Source organism: Oxyura jamaicensis, chromosome Z, assembly GCF_011077185.1.
Source record: "Oxyura jamaicensis isolate SHBP4307 breed ruddy duck chromosome Z, BPBGC_Ojam_1.0, whole genome shotgun sequence".
NCBI classification, from domain to species: Eukaryota; Metazoa; Chordata; class Aves; order Anseriformes; family Anatidae; genus Oxyura; species Oxyura jamaicensis.
This window is the reverse complement of record NC_048926.1, coordinates 70,484,734-70,504,325: the sequence shown is the minus strand read 5'-3', so window position 1 is coordinate 70,504,325 and position 19,592 is coordinate 70,484,734. Positions and strand designations below refer to the sequence as shown.

Genomic DNA, 19,592 nt, shown 5'->3' with positions numbered 1-19,592 from the left:
CAGTTTTGGGCCCCTCGCTACAAGAAGGACATGGAGGTGCTTGAGCGGGTCCAAAGAAGGGCAACGAAGCTGGTGAGGGGCCTGGAGAACAAGTCCTACGAGGAGCGGCTGAGGGAGCTGGGCTTGTTCAGCCTGGAGAAGAGGAGGCTCAGGGGCGACCTTATCGCTCTCTACAGATACCTTAAAGGAGGCTGTAGAGAGGTGGGGGTTGGCCTGTTCTCCCACGTGCCTGGTGACAGGACGAGGGGGGAATGGGCTAAAGTTGCGCCAGGGGAGTTTTAGGTTAGATGTTAGGAAGAGCTTCTTTACTGAAAGGGTTGTGAGGCATTGGAACAGGCTGCCCAGGGAGGTGGTGGAGTCACCATCCCTGGAAGTCTTCAAAAGACGTTTAGATGTAGAGCTTAGGGATATGGTTTAGTGGGGACTGTTAGTGTTAGGTTAGAGGTTGGACTTGATGATCTTGAGGTCTCTTCCAACCTAGAAATTCTGTGATTCTGTGATTCTGTGAAAGCAGCTGATGCGATAAAAATAGTAATTAAAAACATGCATGCCAGAAAGTATCTACTCAAAAACTCTGGCAGTGCAGTGTATCTTATGACTTTGCTGTTTTCGAGCATCACAGCTGAGAATTCTATTTTTCAGCAACTTTAAGTCCTGATGTTCTCATCTGTTTCCATAATTTCTTGCAGGAAGTGGAGGACATAAGGAAAAAATATGGCATTTCTTTAGATATCACTTACGTCTTTTTCATTTAAAGATCAGATTCACTTGTTGAGAAATTTTGGCAATTTGTACATGGTAAAAGTAATCTTGCTGCGTATTATCACCATATCTTGTTGAAGTGGAAAAAAAGGGACCGGCAACAGGGAATGCTTGCTTGGTTTCTTTTTTTATTATTATTTTTCTTTTTAAGGAAAAAAAAAAGATACTGATGGCTAGTTAGAAGCAGTGACATGCCTTGCCTGAATAGGGACTCTTTTACTACAGCAAACAGCTGGAGAAAATAAAAAAGAAAGAAAAAAAGAAACAAACAAATGCCTACTTTAAAGCTGATTTAGCTACTACTTATTTATTTTTGAATAATATCCAGACAAATAGTAAGTCAGCCTAACACTCTGAAATGAGTGACAGAATTTATAACAACCATGAGCAAGAACCTTTCAGGGAAACTACTATGAATATATACAATAAAACTGACATACAAGTACCTGAGTTATGAACATTTTTACAGTAGCTGTATGCCTGCCTGCATTACATGCACAGATAGAACAACTGAGCACACACACAGCCTCTGACCCCATTACCTGCATGCACATGCATACGAGGCGTTTGTTCCGCATCTGCTGGCACACTGGACCGTTGAAGACACTTTTCTACAAGGTGCATGGTAGGTATTTAGCAGGTGAATTTTCTTTGAAGAGAGGCTCATGGTCAGCTCCATCTAGCAGAAGGCATGGCATGCAATTTTGTGGGAGGGCAGACATTGGAGGAGGGACGAGAAATTTGGGTGCCAGTTTGTCCATTAGGACAATTTGTTGTTACTGCAGCAGTATTACATGCAGTAAGAGGGTTTCTTGCTCTCCCTTTGGATGTCCCAATGCCAACGCATGAGGAGAGCAGAAATAAAAGTTTTTCATACAGAAATTTCACTGGCAGATTTCAGAGTCAGAAACTGTTCATGACAGATTAATTTGAGAGTGACCAGTTTCTGGAGCACCACCTACAGCTCTGAACAAGATTAAACCTTATGAGGTACCTGCCTAAAGCTTAAGCCATCTGGACAGCATACAGAACACACTGGAAAGTTTAGAAGGATAAAAAAATAAATATAACTTTAAAATGATGTGCTATTATTCTTCTTGTCTTGCTCCTTTAAGTGCTGTAAAATGTGACAATTCAGAACGATCCAAAGGGCTGTGCTTCAGTAGCAATAAGCAACAATATAAATCCAGAAATGGGTAGCTATGAAGGACAGTGGTAACAAAAACACAGCGACTTAATGAAATTAGTTCTTTGATTTCAAGCTTAAACTGTCCTTTGCTGACTGGCAGATCATTTATATGTCAGGGTTTGAAACTGCTTATGTCCATTTATTTATGGGTGCCATTGTTGCTTTCACGAAGGCTGGATGTATATATAGAGAAAACGGTCTGGAAAAGTGTGAATTCCAATTTCACCACAAACATAAAAAATAGCCAAGGAGAAAAAGCAATGATTTGGAAAAAAAAAAAAAAGAAAGGTATAATTCTGTTTAAAAATCTATTCTTGAAAATTTATCTGCAGTAAAAGCCTCATTTAATCATCCTGTTTGACTCTGTTGTGTTTCACATGAGTATGCCCTTGTCGAATTCGCCATGTTTTGTTAAGCCTGCTACCGCTGTTTTTTCCACTGTAAGCTCTGGAGGGGGCTACTGCCAGATGAGCCATGTTTACAGTATTTCTGCAACATCTGTGGCATTTCTGGCAATGAACTGCCTGATGAATAAACTTTTTTTTTTTTTTGTGGGAGACAAAGAGGCAGCAAAACTGCTAATTACTTTGTGAAAAGATGTACTGTTTGCAGTAAACTGAATGTCTAACAGAAGCTACTTGAGCTTCATGCACAGTAGTGACAGATCTGGGGACTGATTCTTATGCCTTGCTGTACCTACCCCTGGCAAAGCAAGAAGTAAAAACGAGAAACTCACGGTGTTCACCTGAACACCATTTGCTTTGAGTACTGCTAAGTACCTCTTCCTGAAGCAGGGTGAAGGAAGTTGGTTGACTTCTGTGTGATTCCCTCAGCTGGTGGCTGCACCAGCACAAGCACCTGCTGCAAGCCCAGGCTGCCATGTGAAGCTGAGGACTCTCACTTGTCCAGCACACAGGGGACAGACTAGATTTTTGGCTGTGCATGTGCTGCCATGAAAGCGACAGTCACACCGTTGTGTTTTCCCCTGGCTCCATGTTTTCACCATGTGTCTTGTGCTGATACAAGGCAGTGTGCAACTGCTCCAGAAAGCGTCCTGGCAAAAACATCAGTTTGGGCTGAGCTGGTGGTGTTCAGCTGAATGGTCCTTGGGTCTGATGATGGTAATGCGAAGGCTAGCTCTGACACAAGGAGCAGGTAGCTTGGGTGATAGGAAGGGCAGGACCACCTTTTCAGTTTCAGGCTGTGTTCATTGTGGCATAACATGATTGTGAAACCATACCTTAAGTGATTTTTTTTTAATAGTTTAAAGAAAATACTGGTTGAATGACGTGGAGGTGAAAATACTGTATATTCACAACAATGCCACACATACAGCAGGCATTTCTGACCTCCCAGCTGTATACAAAAATAATTCTTCCTTTTTCCTGTGTCACTTTTGGCCATTCTGCTAAGTGTCTGCACAAACCTGTCATTTAGTACATCTATGGGGTACAGAAGCATAAAAAACAGTACATTGTGTAGTACTGGTGTTGGTGACAAAACAGCACATGCATATACCACCCAAGACTGTGGGGCTACAATTTTACTCTGAATTTTGTAGGAAGATATAGAATCCCACTGACTGAGAAGAAAGTGCTCCAGATTCACGTCAGTGTAATCAGAGCAGCAACATGGCTCTGAAGCATAAAATATGGGAAGGTAGAGCTATTACACAAACCTCACTGTGAAATTTCCTGCATTAATTTTAAGTTTAAAATCCTACTGTCACTCAGACCATGATGGGTTTTTGCAATTAACATTCAATATAGCTTGATAAGGGGGGAAAAAATACAAACCCTGAACATAGTTTAATGCTTAGGTTGATGTATTAAACACTTATCTCTTTACTTGCTAGACTGCTTGGACAAACACTAGAAGTTCCATTGAGAAAGGAAGTTTCCTAAAGAGATAAACTAACAAACAAAAAATATGTGTTTACTTTTAAGCAACTCCTAATATTGGATGAAAATGCTATCAGAAGCCAATCATGCCACAAGGCCAATGGAAGATTTTACATTCAGAATTATAGAGAATAAGGAAAGAAGACCTTATTATCTTTGTTTATTCTGCAAATGAACTCCATCCCCATGGAGGCAATTACCATTTTGTCCATTTTTATGCATGCAGCTACACTGACTGCCACCACTTCCAACCCCCAAATTATCTATTTGCTACCATAGCTGATTGTCCCCACATCAAAATTAAATCAGTATTTTAACAGTTATCGTAACAACATGCTTAAGTAAAACCCTTCTCTGTTTTTCTCCATCTGAATGTAGTTATTACTTTCTGTTCTCATAAAACAAAATGTTTACCAAAAGTTTACTTCTGAGAGGAAGGTCAAAGTTTCCAAGGGATGGGAATTATAAAAAAAAAAAAAGATTTCTAGAGTATGAGCAAAGCAGATGGCCACATTTTTCTGTCTTTTATCCCTGTCCTCAGAGGGGAATTTCACTGCAATTAATGGTTTTCAAGGTTGCATAGGAATCTGCTGGGAATCTGACTGATTTGTTATGTATTTTTAGATATTTCTGAGAGAGCACAAAAGATACTCCTTGCTCTGTAAGAGGATACTGTGTTGGCTAAACATAAAAATGTACAAAAATGGCATATGCTGGTATCTCTGTCTGGCCAATAGATGTATCCATCTGATAATTCCTGGTAACTGAGAGAGAAGCAAATGTACTGAAACCACATAAACCCTTCCGTCATGTTTGCCAGCTTTTGACCCCCTTGCTCATCACTTCCCACAGTTCTTTGGCACCAGGTGAACTCCTGACCTGCCCACAGTTCTGAAATGTACATGTTTTTGCCACCTAGATTTGTTATTAGAACACAAGTTTCGAAGTACGTATTGAATACACAGGCCACAGATTTCCAGGCCCTCTATGACCTTCCTCAAACTTGCACAGCAAGAAGACCAAATAACACTTTTTTTTAGAGATATACCTTAAGGTTATGCTAACCAGTAGTGCTCAGTGGTGAGAGAGATAGATAGGTCCACACCTCCCACAAGGAAAAAAAAATGTGTCTTAAGAACCTTGCTCCTTCGAATGAATTTACACGATGCTCAGATCTTTAAATTTAACACAGAAATCTCACCATGTTTTGGTGTGTACTTTTTAATTTAATGTAACTCTGACAAGCACAAGGCATACTGAAATAGCAGGCCAGTGAATATGCAGATTTAGAAACCAAATCAAGATGCTGCAACATATAGTAGAAGTTGGGAGCAAACTGTTGCCTCACCTGTTGTCATGCTGTTACATGACAAAATGCTTTGCACTGAGGCTCAGCCACAAATCTCTATGGCCTCCGAATCTAAAATGACTGAACAAGAGGAGAAATACAGCTGCAGGATTCTTAGCCTCTGTGTCTGTGTGGCAGGCACCTTCTGGCTCAGGGAAAAAAAAACCACTGTGGTTTAATGCCTGCCTGGCACTAATTTTATTGCTTTTCAGAAGCCTGTTTTTTCCCCCTTCCTTTACTAGAGGACACGTTGCTGTGGTTGTGCTGATCCTCAGGTTTCATGACACGATCACTGCCTCTCCAGCTAAGCCTGGAGCATGGCAATAAACAGTCTCTGTGATCACCAAACCCAGCATCCAAAAAGAGCCCCCTGCATTCAGGAATGGAAGGAGGAATTCAGCTTCTTCGAAGCAGCAGAGCCAGGGAAACTGTTTCTGTGACCAGAGGCTGTGTCATACTTAGCAGACACATTCAAAATATAAACTCCTTTACAGGGAGGCTGCTCCACCTGCAACAGCACTTTATTCCTGCTAGTTACCCTTTCTCTTCTGAGATAAGAGTAATGGAAAGAGATGCATATCAGGGAAGGTACTCACCTCCCTTTACAGGAAAATCAGATTTATGACTCAGCTCTCTGGCTGAGTTAAAGAAATCAAGAAGTATTTGGAAGGGATTATGTTGCCTTGCATGCAGCAGCTTGTATTCCTTAAAAATAAACAAGCTGATGATCGACCTGAAGGGAGGAAGATGAACCAAGAGCAAGTTCCACTCTTATTACAGTTCTTATTTGATGGTACCAGAGCACTTCACAAATACCGATGAATTCAAGCTCACAATACCGTCTAAATACCACTAAATACTATATCCAACAGAGGGAAACTCATGAAGAGAGCTATTAGAGCTGTTGATAGGTAAGAAACCCTAATTTGAAACAAAATGCAAGGCTTCACCCAACAGATTGCATATGACAACTAACACTTGCACCTTACTTTGCAGAGGGTGCTTTGTACTGGGCTTAATTGGCAGAGTTTTGGTAGCAGAGGGCTACAGGGGTGGTGGGAGGCCAACAACTGCCCTGTGCCACTCACAGCCACTTCCAGCTGGCTCCAAAACTGCCATAAATAACCCACCGTGTGCCAGAACTTCAACCAGAGAAGCCTGTGGCTCCTCTGTTCACAAACACTTCAGAAAGAGCAGCAGCTGCTAGAAGGCGAGGACACGGGGATAGAGGCACTGTTGGGGTTGTGGTTGGAGGTGCCCCATGCAGAGCAGGCACACCTCTGAAGAGACCAGGGGCCATGGGCAGCCTATGCCACAGCTGAGACACCCTGAGGAACTGTGCCCTGCAGTAAACACATGCTGGAGTGGAGAAAAACAAGTAAAAAGCAGCAAACATAAAGCATTGCACACAACCTCAGCCTCCTGCATCATCCCTCACCTCACCAAAGGGCCTGGCAATGTCTGGGTGTAACGTGGCAAAACCAAAGTGAGCGGAGACTCCGAGGAGGGGAGAGAAGGTTTCTGTTAACAATGTCTGGGTGTAACGTGGCAAAACCAAAGTGAGCGGAGACTCCGAGGAGGGGAGAGAAGGTTTCTGTTAAATTTGAGCCTGGGGAAGAAGGCCTTTCTTTCCTGAGTGTTTTGTTCAATTACTAGTCTTTTTTTCCCCCTTGATATCCATATTAGTTATCAAAAGCTTTTTTTTTTTTTTTTTTTTTTTTTTAATTGGCAAAAAATTAAGCAGAATTCCCCAGCTCAGGACTGTTTTGCTCACAATGTGGTTACAAGGTGCTTTGGTATGTCCTTAAGTCCTACAGGCTAAGAAATCAGTTGTTTAAAAAGAAGAGTGCAGGAGAAAAAAGCAGAAGAGCATTACTACTTCTGGAGCTGCACTAAGAGTCCCACTAAAAAGCACATTTAGATTAAGTGTTTCAAGCATCTTCTGTAAGCATCTGCATAAGGTGAGAATGAGATGGAGGCACAGACATCGCCCAGCTAGACAACTTTCAGCCACCGAAACAGGCTCAGAGGTAAACTAAGGTGAACTGTGACAGTGGAGGATAAAATCAGTCACTTGGAGCCAGTACAAAGCAGATGCCAGATCTTAAATTCAGACCTTTGTTTATTTCCTGATAACTTCCCCATGGAGACATGCCGCAAGGGTCTTCTGAGACCTCTCGTGGTGCACACTGCCTGTCTGCCTGTCAACTGTGTGAGAGGCCAGGTATGTCCTCAGACTTCTTATTTCCCCCCAAATTAACCAAATGGCCATGCCTTGTTTTCTTCAGGACCACCTGAATGGTCAGAAAGTGTGCCAGCTTCCATTTTCTTCCTCCCAAAGCAGTTCTGTGAAAGCCTCGGGGATCTGTCAAATTAACACAGCCTCGGGGATGTGAATAAGATAAGGAGCATTTTAGACTACAAGTCCCACTTTAACTGAAGCTATGCGACTCCTGAATGGAAGGGGGGAACCCTATTTGACTCATTTGCTTCATTTGGTTTTACAGCTGCTGCACGGGGTTGCAGAAGACTGATAAAACCTGTTTTAAACAGACAAAGTCCTGCCAGCAGGCTAATATTGCTATTCATCTACTGCCTGCTTCCCTCATTATTCTCCCTTTTTGAAGATACATTGATAAGTCAGTTGCCTTCCTGTTTATTAAAGCATGTGGCAGTCTGTTTTTTATTTAATCAGCTCTTGGCCCATTTTCTAATTAAGGAAGATAATGGAGGCTCATTTCCTGCCATGGTGAACCTGGCAGGGCACAGGTTGTCCTCAACTACCACATTAGAATTCAAGATTATTTCCAATGTCTGCTGTTGTTTGGCAGCTACTCCCCTTCTCTGCCCAGCTGAAGACAAAAGTACAGACTTTTTTTTTTTTTCTTTTTTCTTTTTTTTTTCCCCCCCTGCATTTCCACGCTGCTGACACCCACCCAAGTGGTGGACAGGAAGATGAAAGAAGCAGGTGGAACTTTGTCAGCTGGCTCACATGATGTCCTCCCAGTGCAGGTGAAATGGTTTTCTGGATGACCATGAAGCCCAGCAAAGTTTGTAACGCTGCATCCTGTGATAGCACTAAGGGTAGTTTTGTGAAGGGAACTTTGTGAATAGTGGAAGGCAAGGGAGAAGCACAAGCATATTCCTAGCCTGCTCTCCTGCTAGGCTTCAGTCATAGCACAGCATGTACACGTACCACCCCTGCAACAGCTCAGACTCCCACAGAAACACCACTTTCCCATGCTTCCAGGAATATTTAATACCATCTCCTTGTGCCTTTATGTGGAACAACTGAAAACCTGCCTGGAGATGGTCATGGGCAACCTGCTGTAGGTGACACTGCCTTCAGAGGAGTGTGCTGGACTACAGCATTTCCATGGGTGCCAGCCAGCCTCAGCTGTTCTGTCTTCTGCAGGAAAAGAAATCCCAGTGGTTCTAGCACTGCATAAACGAGCTGTATGATAAGTACTTTCTAAACCCTGGCCTGTGTAGAAATGTTGCCCTGATCCCTTTTAAAGTTGGCTAAATGACCACAGTGAGGGTTTGTACATCAACTGCTTTCTGAACTGTCCCATGCTTTTACTTCTCTGTCTACACTTTATTTTCATTTAAGAGCAACAGAAAAAAAAAATGTTTCAATTTCTGAAGTCTTACTTTTGGATACGAGTTTCATTTTGATCTACCTCAGGCCAAAAGGAAGTGTCTGGTTTTGTTATGCTGTTAATTGTCTGAACCTCTGTCTCACCTCATCCGTTTCACTTAGATCCAGATCTAACACACTCTGTACTTTCACAAACACCTACTTAGAGATTTAAAAAAAAAAAATCCCATTTCACCTTTATACAGACCAGTGTTCCCTTCACATGTATTCATTCAGGTGACTGCTATGAGAACCATGCTGTTACTAACTAGTGAAAAAAAAGAATAAAACTCTATATAAAACACATAGTACAGGAAGGAGCAGAATAAAAATGAACTTCTAATTTCAAATGATAGCATTTCCCACCTTGCATTTTTCCATACAAAACACATTGCATTTTTATCTTTTGGCTGAGCCTACTGAGCACCCACAAATGCTGCAGCAGATGGAACAGATCTGTGGTCAGAGGCAAAGTTCTTCCTTTTAAATTGCCTCTGTTCAAGGACTAACTTTATTCCCAGAGGAAATCCACTGCAACAAGTGTGGGAAAGGCTTAGTGAGGGGCAGCTGAAAATTTCGTAGAGCTTTCTCCCAGACCTCACACTTACCAAAGGCTCTAGTTCTTTGCGGTCTATCAGATTGAGCTCTGTCACAAAGTAATAAAAATGCTTGTAACAGGTATTGACATGGGCCTCGGCCCCCATAAGGATGATGCGGTCAAAGTGATGAATGTAGACGTGAACAAACACCCGAAAAAGCCGGCAGAGTATCTTCTTGCAGATCTGAAGGAAATTCTTTGGAAAGGGAACACCTGTGAATAGAGAAGACAGGGTTGTCACAATCATCCTGTCATCCTCCCACTACAACAGCTTTGGAGCAAAGCAGTAGTTTGTAACTACAAAAGAGGCTATGACATATTGGACCTCCTTTCCAACCCATGAGATCACTTCATGCACTTGTTTAGCTTACTGCTAGCACCAAAGGTAACCAAATTCATAAGCATTTTAATGACGCAAGACTAATAGGTACTGGATCTTTTTTCCCTTAGTAGTTTAATGGAGGAACAGCCCGTGTTGTAACATTCAGTGATTTTGACTGGACTGCACACTGCCTCATTAACATCAACTGCTTTACGCCATGAGGTGGTTCTCGCATACTTTTATAGACAGAGTTTGTCCTAGAAGTGATAGACTGTCTTCTGCCCATTTTACTCAACAGTGGCATGTTCACCATGTCAAATTTAATAATGAAGAGAGATTAAAGGACCATTCCCTTCTCTTTCACCTTCCTCTGAGTTGTGTACTGCTATGACATCCGTTTTATGGAAAAACTCGTAGACCTGCATGTTTTTGCAGATATCCAAAAACAATGGTCCCAAAATAGCTTGTAAGTTAGACCACTCTGCAGCTGAAGACTCCAAAGCAGCAGCAAAAGCAAGATTTGCAAGTAAATCATCAGGAGTCCACAATGTAGTACTAACAGTGCCCTCAACGCTCCCCTTCATTAGAGACTTATCTCACATGGCATCGTGTATCATGGAGCTGCCACAAAACCCTTAGGATTCATCTACTTCTATGGCTGTGCCCTGGACATGATGACTTCAGTGTCATCCTCAAAACTCCAATGCTACTTTGCTTTTTTGCATATCCTCCTGATTTTTCAGTTATATTCCAGGTTTTACTCAGATCTGAACTACATAACTGTAGTTATTACTTCTTTTTAAAAAAAAAAAAAAATCTCACAGCTTACCAGCTCCACAACCACTGGAAGACTGGCTCATGTTCTCAACAAGGAAAATGTTTATTATTTGCAGAAGGAAGATGGAGATATTAAATTAACATTATAACAAACTTTATAGTTTTAAAATTTTAGTATCCTCTTACATATTGCTCAATACTCTATACTCCTCAGTACTCAATTGATGAATTATTATTATGACATACAGTGAGACTTTAAATGCTTAAAAGAGAATTTTAAGTAAATTGTCATCTGTAGCTGTATCACTCTGGGTCCCAACAGGAAAACACACCTTACTCTGGACAACCTGTTCCCATACATTTCGGTATCCCAGGGTGTATCCGTGGCTGATGTGAGCAGCACTATGCCTCTTAACAGACAAGTGGGGAAGTCTCAGCACTGAGACGTCTCCTGATGTCAGTCCAGCAGGCAGACCCTAAAGGTATGCTCCATGCTGACTGGGAGTAGGTCTGAGCAGAAACTATGTTTAGGCCCAACTAATCCAAGTAATTTCTTAGTCATGAGGAGGAACCTAACATTCCCTCAAACTAAAATGAGCCTTTTATATTATGCACACAGCAGCCTATACACAGTACAATACGAATAAGCACAGCAAGATTGCAGACCTCAGTCTGCAGCAAATGCAGGATTAAAGGACTGAGCATGTGAAATCAAGAGAGCCATCAAGGAAGCTCCGGTGCTCTTTTTCTCACACGTTTCCTGAGCAGTAACAAAGGCCAGCAAAGCAGAACTAACGTACAGTCAATTAATGAAATTCAGTTTACCACACTGACGGACAAGGTATGGAAAGTGGGAAGGACAAGATTGGAGGGCAGAGTTCACTCCCACTATTCATTTAACAGCAATACTCAGGATATCCCTGAACTACATCCACGTTTGCCATCGCTGAGGTACAGATGACGTGCCAAAGTGCCTTGGTTTCTTTGGTCTGTTCTGACTCATTGGAGGCAAATCCTTCTGACATAATTTCTGGCAGTTTCAAAGACACAGCCCAGCCTTCTTGCTCCTGATGCACAAACTAGGGCCCAGAGAAAAAACTGCATCTACTGAAGAACAGCTACTTTACCTCCTTCAGAAACATTTGCTGTTGGTTGTCACATCTGTTCATAGGAATTAGTTCATCTCAAAGCCAAAGTCAGTATCTCAGGCCACGGAGGAGGAGGCCTAAATGCTCAAGCCATGAGCTGAGACATCTCTAAGTTACAGAAATCACAACTGGTATAGCTGATCTTGGCAATATTTGAATCCAAACTCCATGCAATTAGCCAAACACCTGGATTATTAAATTGAGTTGTCATTTCCAAAGGAAAAATAAATATATCCAAAAGATGTAACAGAAACACCAGTTAGTTAACAAGGTGGATCATATTTCTTCAGGAACAGCTAGACCAGCACCCTGATTTACAGTTTTGTTGATCTACCCAAACCAGAATTTTAAAGACGCCCTCTAAAAAATATGTAAAACTTAAAAAAAAACAAAACAACAAAAAAAAAACGGTGGGGGGAGTTCCTGATGTTGTCACTGCAAGCTGACCTGAGCAAGGAGGGCAGAGCTTCCTAGGCCAGAACATGCACGCCCCAAGTGCAGAACAAGGAGGTCCATCCCCGGGGGCTGGCAAGAACAACACTGTAATGAAGAAGGTCCCACTACTGCCACAGCTGCTGAAAGCAAGCCCAAGACATCAGAGTGGCAATAGGCAGATCCTTGCAGTCCATGAAATTAGACAAGAAGGGTGGCAGAAATGTCATCTCGAAGGAAAAAACATACCTAATACAACAGAACAGATCCTGAACTGAGTTACAGCAAAATGAATCCAAAGTAATGCCATCAAGACTTGCAAAATCAGAGTTAGCTGGTTCCAGATTTATACTCTGAGGTCAGAATTTGGCCTGATGTTTTCTTCCCACTGCAACTGTTATAAATAAATCAAATACTGAGCGCAATCATTACCAGTGACTCTTGGGAAATGACTAGCTTAGATTTAGATCCTTGACTTGCTGAGGAGCCAACAGTCCTTCAGCTGAGCAACAGTAGCCTTTGCCTTCACCCCCTCCAAGCCCTTTTCAGCATGCAGTCCATGTTTCATAATTTGTTTCTTGGAAATTTGAAAGAATTAAAAAAACAGGGTCCAAGTACTGAAGTCTGAGTGCTTCCAAGAAAGATGACTGTCTCCGTATCTGCAAGGTGATAGAGACAGAATGTAAAACCATCAAATTAGATTGCTAAACCATGTCATTAAAAAGCAAAGGGATACAGAGATGACTGATTTTTTAAAGCTATCTGCTATTTGCTGGAAAAAAAGTATTTCTGAGTGCATGAACTGTCAGCCTTGATTCTTCTGCAGGCTAAGACCCAGTGCTGCTGTATGAGAAGAATGTAACAGGAGGGTCCTCTTTGTTGACCTGGAGCTCAAAACCCCAGAGTTCCTGATAATGTCCCAGAAAGGTGCCAAGTTATGCAAATGCTCTCTAACATCCCAGTCACACCATGCAAGCTCCTTTATTTCAGGGTTATACATGCAAATGGAAAACAATTCAGTGGAGGATAGACAGGTATAGCATAGCCAGCAGCAAATGTAGCCTGCATGGTGATAACCATGTATGTGCTGGGATTGCCAGGACTAACAGCTTCCTCTTGCAGAAAAGGAGGTGCACCAGAACACCACAGGACAGCCACCTCTGCCTCCTCGCTCCCACCTCCCCACAGTTCCTCGGCCTTTTTGCTAGTTCAACATGGCTAAGTGCTGGGTCCTGCACTTTGGCCACAACAACCCCATGCAGCGCTACAGGCTTGGAGCGGAGTGGCTTGAAAGCTGTGCAGAGGAAAGGATCTGGGGGTGCTGGTTGATGCTCACCTGAACATGAGCCAGCAGTGTGCCCAGGTGGGCAAGGAGGCTAACGGCGTCCTGGCTTGTATCAGGAATAGTGTAGCCAGCAGGACCAAGGAGGTGATCGACCCCCTGTACTCTGCTCTGCTGAGGCTGCACCTCGAGTACTGTGTTCAGCTTTGGGCCGCTCACTACAAGAAGGACATTGAGGCCCAGGAACATGTCTAGAGAACGGTTATGAAGCTGGTGAAGGGCCTGGAGCACAAGTCCTGTGAGGAGCAGCTGAGGGAACTGGAGTTGTTTAGTCTGGAGAAAAGGAGACTCAGGGGATACCTTATTGCTCTCTACAGCTACCTGAGAGGAAGGTGTTGGGAGCTGGGGGTCAGCCTCTTCTCTTCTCTACCTTTCTTGATTTGCTGCCAGCAGATTTGTTCCTTTGCCTAAGTGAGCCTCCAGACCTAATTCCTTTCCACCAAATGGACATTTAGCCCAGTATTGACACTACTGGACTGTGGTCTCGTTTCTTTGAGTAATCCACTTACATGGCAACAACAAACACTGTCAAGGACCATGTCTCAGGAAACTCACTCTAGAAAAGCAGTATTGTTATTGCCATCTGCTAGAAAGGCTTGTGCAGTGTCCACCGGTGAGTTGGTTGAGCCTGTTGGTTTAAAACACTGAGATGTTTTCATGTTGTGATGAAGCCCTGTTGATACAAAACCTGTTCTTTGTGTGACACAGAGTATCGGTGGGACAAGAGAGAGAGAGAGAGAGAGAGAGAGCAGATGTTAAAGTAATTAAATTAGGCAGGGATAAAAGAGGGTGAGTAAAGGTCTGAGATGAATACAGCTGGCAAGGAGACTGTCCCATTTGACACAAAACCATCATGACTCCCCTCACCTCAATACGTGTAATGACCTCCCCCAGAAGCAGGTCAGCACCGCAGGAAGAGAGTCATGATGCATTTTTCTACTTGCTGCCTCTTTTTTATTCTCTAGGCAAGAGGAAAAATGCATGGAGTCACAGGAAGCTGGCACTGAGGAACAAGCCATGCTTCTTGGCCTTTCTGCCTGCAACGCTGCCGTTGGCTCATGCTCCTGCCGGCAGCTTGCAACGAAAACACAGCCCCAGCTAAATCTTCTGTGATGCCAAATCCACGAGCACTTCTGATCTTCTGTATTTGTGTGGTTTGAAGACTTGCTTAACCAAGGCAAGATGGAAAGCCCTTTGGCAATTGTGCACAGAAATAGCACCATGCATTTTAAGGTCCTTTAGCAGGCCACAGTCATAATTCATTCTTTTTTTAAAACACATATATGGGAAAAGAAGGGGGACTCCTTTCTCCATTGGCAAAAGGACAGATAATATACTACTGCAAATACTGCTTAAAAGCATGCCACTCTGGGAAAGTGGGAAGTTTTTCAGTTTAATAACAGAGAGAGAAAGCAGTGTTATCAGAAACCAACAACCTCTTCCCTCTGTGTTTTCCTCCTCCTACCCCAGCCCCAAGTACAAAAATTTGCAGAAGATGCCCTCAGTGGTGGCTAGAAACTTTGCTGCAAAAACACCTATCCCGATCCAAGCAGATGTTTAATGTTACCTCACTGTGTTACCCAAGGAAGTGTATGTCTCAAGCACCAATGAAAGCAACATCAGTCTTGCAGGACTTTGTTTGTCACCTAAATAAGCTGGCAGGTGCACAACACTAGGGATAAACTAGACTGCCATGCACCTACATCTTCTTGATATTGACCTCCTTTCTGCTCTCATGCCAGAGGAAAGGAAAACACTCTTACATGACATGGCTTTCTAAGATAAATGGTGTTCTTATCTTTTTTTTAAGCAGTGTTGCCACTAACTAAAGGTACAGATGAGGTGCTCTGGAAAGTGCTGTTTAAGGGGAAAAGGGCATGCATCAGAGAATTGTTTGAAACTTGGCACTGCCCAAGCATCCAGCAGCTCTCTCCTCTGCTGTACACCAACAAAAGGATGATGGCAGCACATTTTGCCATTTAATTAACTCCACCAGGTGTCTTAGAGGCACGTAAATACCTGAGTACACAAACTACCCGGACGCCCTCCTGCTGCCTTCCCAGGCAAGGCAAACTCTGCCCCAGCGGACAATCAGGCCAAGAAACCCATTAAGGCAGATCTGCAGGCCCACAAGGCAATAAGGAAACCGAGGACCATAACAAGCAGCTGAATCATGTTTGTGTAACAGTGCAACTCATCAAACACATCTGTCTGCCCTAGAAAAGCCACCTTCACCAAAGAAACAAAATGAGATTTGCTGGAGCTCTGCATTTAGACAACTGTGTATGGCATTAATATATACACATTCTAGAACAAGCTTGGAGATGCATCAGAGCAATTTATGGCTCTCCCTGCCTTAGCATGAGCTATATTACAGATCAACAAAAGGCAGCCACTTCTGGGACAGAAATTGCAGTCATTTGGCAGAGTAACATGTGACAGTTTAGGGTGGGAAAAGAGAGTTTAGCAACTTGCTGAGACAATGTTAGAAAAAAGGAGGTACTAAAACCGGAGCCTGACTAAGGAAAAACTTTCCTTCTCACCTGACACAGGTCTGTTAACAGCTTCTTCCCTACAGCACCTACCACAGCCTGACAATTTCTGGGTAATGATGTGGTTTCAGCATCCCATGCTGAGTACATCACTGCCCAGCATGGTTTTCATTTTTGTTATTAACTTCTGATATTTTCAGGAAACAAACATTCTGGTCTCCCATTTATTGCACGAGAACACGCTGTTCCGAGGGCCCCTCTTGGGCTTGCTGCTGCAGTACGATGGGGCAATGTGAAGCATTACTGGAAGGAGCAAGCAGCATGATCTTGGAGAAGCACTAAGACAGAACAGCCTGCTATCCCCGGCACACATTGTGTTCCAGCATCTAACTAAAAGCAGAGGCCTTACACCTGCCCAAACCTACAACATGATGTTAACAAGTCACTGGATTTGAAAGATCAACATGGTTAATATCACTAAAGCAATGTTTGCTCTCTGAATGACTGTTGTGCTCAATTCCTTTCCAGGGGGCCATTCAGAAATGTTCAGAGAGCACAAACAACTCAAATCACAGCCCTTGTGTCTCTCCCAGGGTGAGCCATTTTCTGATCCTTTGATACCAGAGCTGAGCTAGGAATTGATTACCTGCACAAAGGTATCTTCAGTGTATATTGAAAATTCTTTGGGAAAAAAGATTTGTAAGTTTTAAGGAAGTAATTTTTTTCTGCAGTACGACGCAGCTCTCTCCCATGAGACAGGGAAAGAGAATTAAACAGCAGCATGCAAGGGAAATTCAGTGGGAGATCGGGAGTCCTGGTCCAGAAAACTAAGTGAAAGCAGAACAAAATCCAGGTCCTGACTCCGCTCGAGTTAACCCTGACTTACAAGAGCGGCCTCAAGCAAAGCCCAGTGTCCTGGGAAAGAAATTTGCAGGCTGGCAAGCAAGAGTCGGTCAGGGCTTCCCAAACTGCTTTTAACTACTCATGCTTTTACAACACCACCTTTGGGGATAACATAACAGATGGTTTTTACTACTCAGTTTTTAAAGCTGTTGAAGGAGTTGTAAAATCAAATGGACCCACCAGCTGAAGAGACAGGAACCGACCCAACCCTCCCCACATACCCAAGCACTCTGCAGTATCCAAGCATGAGCCAGGCTCACTGCACACGTTTGAGGCTGCAACCAGAGCAACGCTGCCCTCGCTGCCCCCAGCCTCTTCCCCTACTCCACTGGGACCTCTCTGTGCTCCCAGTTTTTCCTTCCTTTGTTTTCTCTGAACTGCCTCCATAGAAGAGGTCGGCCTCTCCCTCCCTGCTTCCCTCCTCTCCTGTAAACACACACCCATGTGGGTAGTCCTGCTCTTAGGAATGCTCCTGCTTTCTGCAGTAACATGTTTGTCAGATAAAAGGAAGCCCATTTTCCATGTCGCTGGAATAGGAACCAGAGCACACTAGACTTCACTCTCAAAAAGGACTGTGCTTTCCAAAGCTATACCTCCACACACAAGGTTTCAGGTTATGTCTATAAATCCACATACAAACACAGCCATGAACGTTCACCCTGTGAAAAAAAACTGCTAACAGGTTTTGGATCCAGTGTAATTCCACAATAGGAACTAAGTCACACAAACAGAACAGAACAGAAGTATTTTGATTGCATATACCCCAATAAGACTACCTCTACCCTTAATGCATGGGCCAACAACCCTTGGCTTTATGAGGTATACAAAACCTACTATTGCCCATGCAAATAAGTTACTATGATTTAAATAGATTTTTCCAATAGGTCATAAATAGGTGAGATCTGTCTCTTGAAATGCCTGGGGCTCTGGCTGGTACCTGGAAATTGAATGAAACTTTACTGCTAATGTCATTGAAAGTGGGTCTGCGGAATCAGCGAGCAAGAGTATCCTCTTTCCTTTAAAGCATTACAAAGCTAAGCAGCATAATATTATTTTAACATCACTAGCAAAGCACAATTACAGAATTAATTTCAAAAGTTGCATTAACTTGACCTTAACCAAATACTTTTGCAAGATTAAGGCACTAGTCAAAGCTTTTAACGAGCATACATCAATAATAATGAAATGTTCCACAGGACAAAAACTTTTCAAACATAACAAAAGTAGTAATTTAAAACATACCTGGCCAAAAAAAAGTTGATTTGCTGCATTACCAAATTCAAATGTGAATGGGATACACCCCGATTTCAGCAGAGTAAAAGTCTGTCTTTAAAAGACATTTTACAGGGTTAATGCACTCTCTATCCTTTCCTAACTCATCCTCCAGTGTTCAATTCCTGCTCACCACTGCCTGAAATATGAGAGATTTTTGGCAGCTTTGAGCACTATCTTTAACAGGAACACCTCAGACCCTACTAATCATGGGTAACATCAGAATGGGAGACACTGGCAGACCTTTTAACTAATATATAAAGAACATTTCTACTTTGCAACAGCTACAGCTGCATGAACTCTTTTGGGGTCTTGAAAACTGCCTATAAACATTTTCTGGTATTCCATTTAATGCCTAGTGAATGTCATAGAACTCAAAGGAAAATAAGACAAAGATTATTTTACTTTTGTTTCCTTCCCTTGAAGCTCTCTTTCCAACTTCCATTACTTTTATTTCATGTAGACAAGTACAGTCAATATACCTTAAGGTTCATAATTGAATTGCTTAAAGAGGGGCAAAAACAAAACCATAAAGTATGTCTCTTTAAGGTATCTGCTTTCCACACAAATTAATAAAATCCTTTTTTTGTGTACACAAGACCATTTATTTCCATTCCATTTCACAGACACACAATAGATACCACTTACACTTCTGCATTTCCTTTTACCTTGTATCTTAAACTGGTCAGATCTTAACTTCAGATCCCCATGCTGATTTTATTAGGCAAGGACAATTTAACTGAAAGTGACGTATATAGTGGTTTTGTTTTTTTTTTATGTTCTTTTTAGAACAGCTTTAGAAACCTACAGTAAGACTAAGTGCACTTAGTCTAGCAAGGGTAATTACTGCAGTTCAACAACAGAACTAAACATTTTTCACTGTATTGCTGAAGAGACTGATTTATCTGTTTAAAATTAATCATCTGAGGAGGAAACATTCATTCATCTTATGTCTACTCTTTTCAAGTCTATATGTTTTTATCTATATGTTTAATATAAGTTTACATGATCTCTGCCACTGTTCATATGGTCTTCAACATCAATCACCTTTTAGGTTTATGGAGATTTATGTGGTCACGCTGTAACTAACACAGCTGGAAAGCAGACTAAGATGTGGAAGTATAGATAAAACTTGTGTGTAAAACCTGACAAAGAGTTGTCAGCTTTATGTATCTGGACACCTAAAATTTCCTGTCTGCAAGGCAGGATGATGAGAGAGTGTGGTCTTGGCTCAGCAATTATCCTGAGACATCTTCAAGGCAGACAATAGCACAGGTTCCAGTTGCCACCTCTGCAGCATTCACAGGCTTTGGGTCTTCTTGTTCAGAATATGAGTACCAGTGAGCTAGGTGAGATACAGAGCACTTGCATCTGAAAGTACTGCTGAAGATATGAACTACGCTAGAGTGATGATGCACCTGGAGAGATGTCTGCTGTGTTTTTCTGAAAAAAAAAAAAAAAAAAAA

At 42.4% G+C, this 19,592-nt stretch overlaps 1 protein-coding gene across 4 annotated transcripts in view; it reads right to left on the bottom strand.

Moving 5' to 3' along the window:
* Nucleotides 1-885: 885 nt before the first annotated feature.
* MOB3B (MOB kinase activator 3B) overlaps nucleotides 886-19,592 on the bottom strand; it is an 81,947-nt gene continuing 63,240 nt past the window's right edge. For 3 of the 4 annotated variants that reach the window (XM_035310524.1, XM_035310525.1, XM_035310526.1), the window contains 2 exons: nucleotides 9,449-9,651; nucleotides 3,163-3,851 (listed from right to left, as the gene is read on the bottom strand). In XM_035310524.1, coding sequence (XP_035166415.1) covers nucleotides 3,780-3,851; nucleotides 9,449-9,651 — 275 coding nt within the window. In that variant the 3' untranslated portion in view covers nucleotides 3,163-3,779. Of the gene's footprint in view, nucleotides 2,151-3,162; nucleotides 3,852-9,448; nucleotides 9,652-19,592 lie in introns of those variants that run through there. The other variant, XM_035310527.1, reaches the window with a different exon arrangement.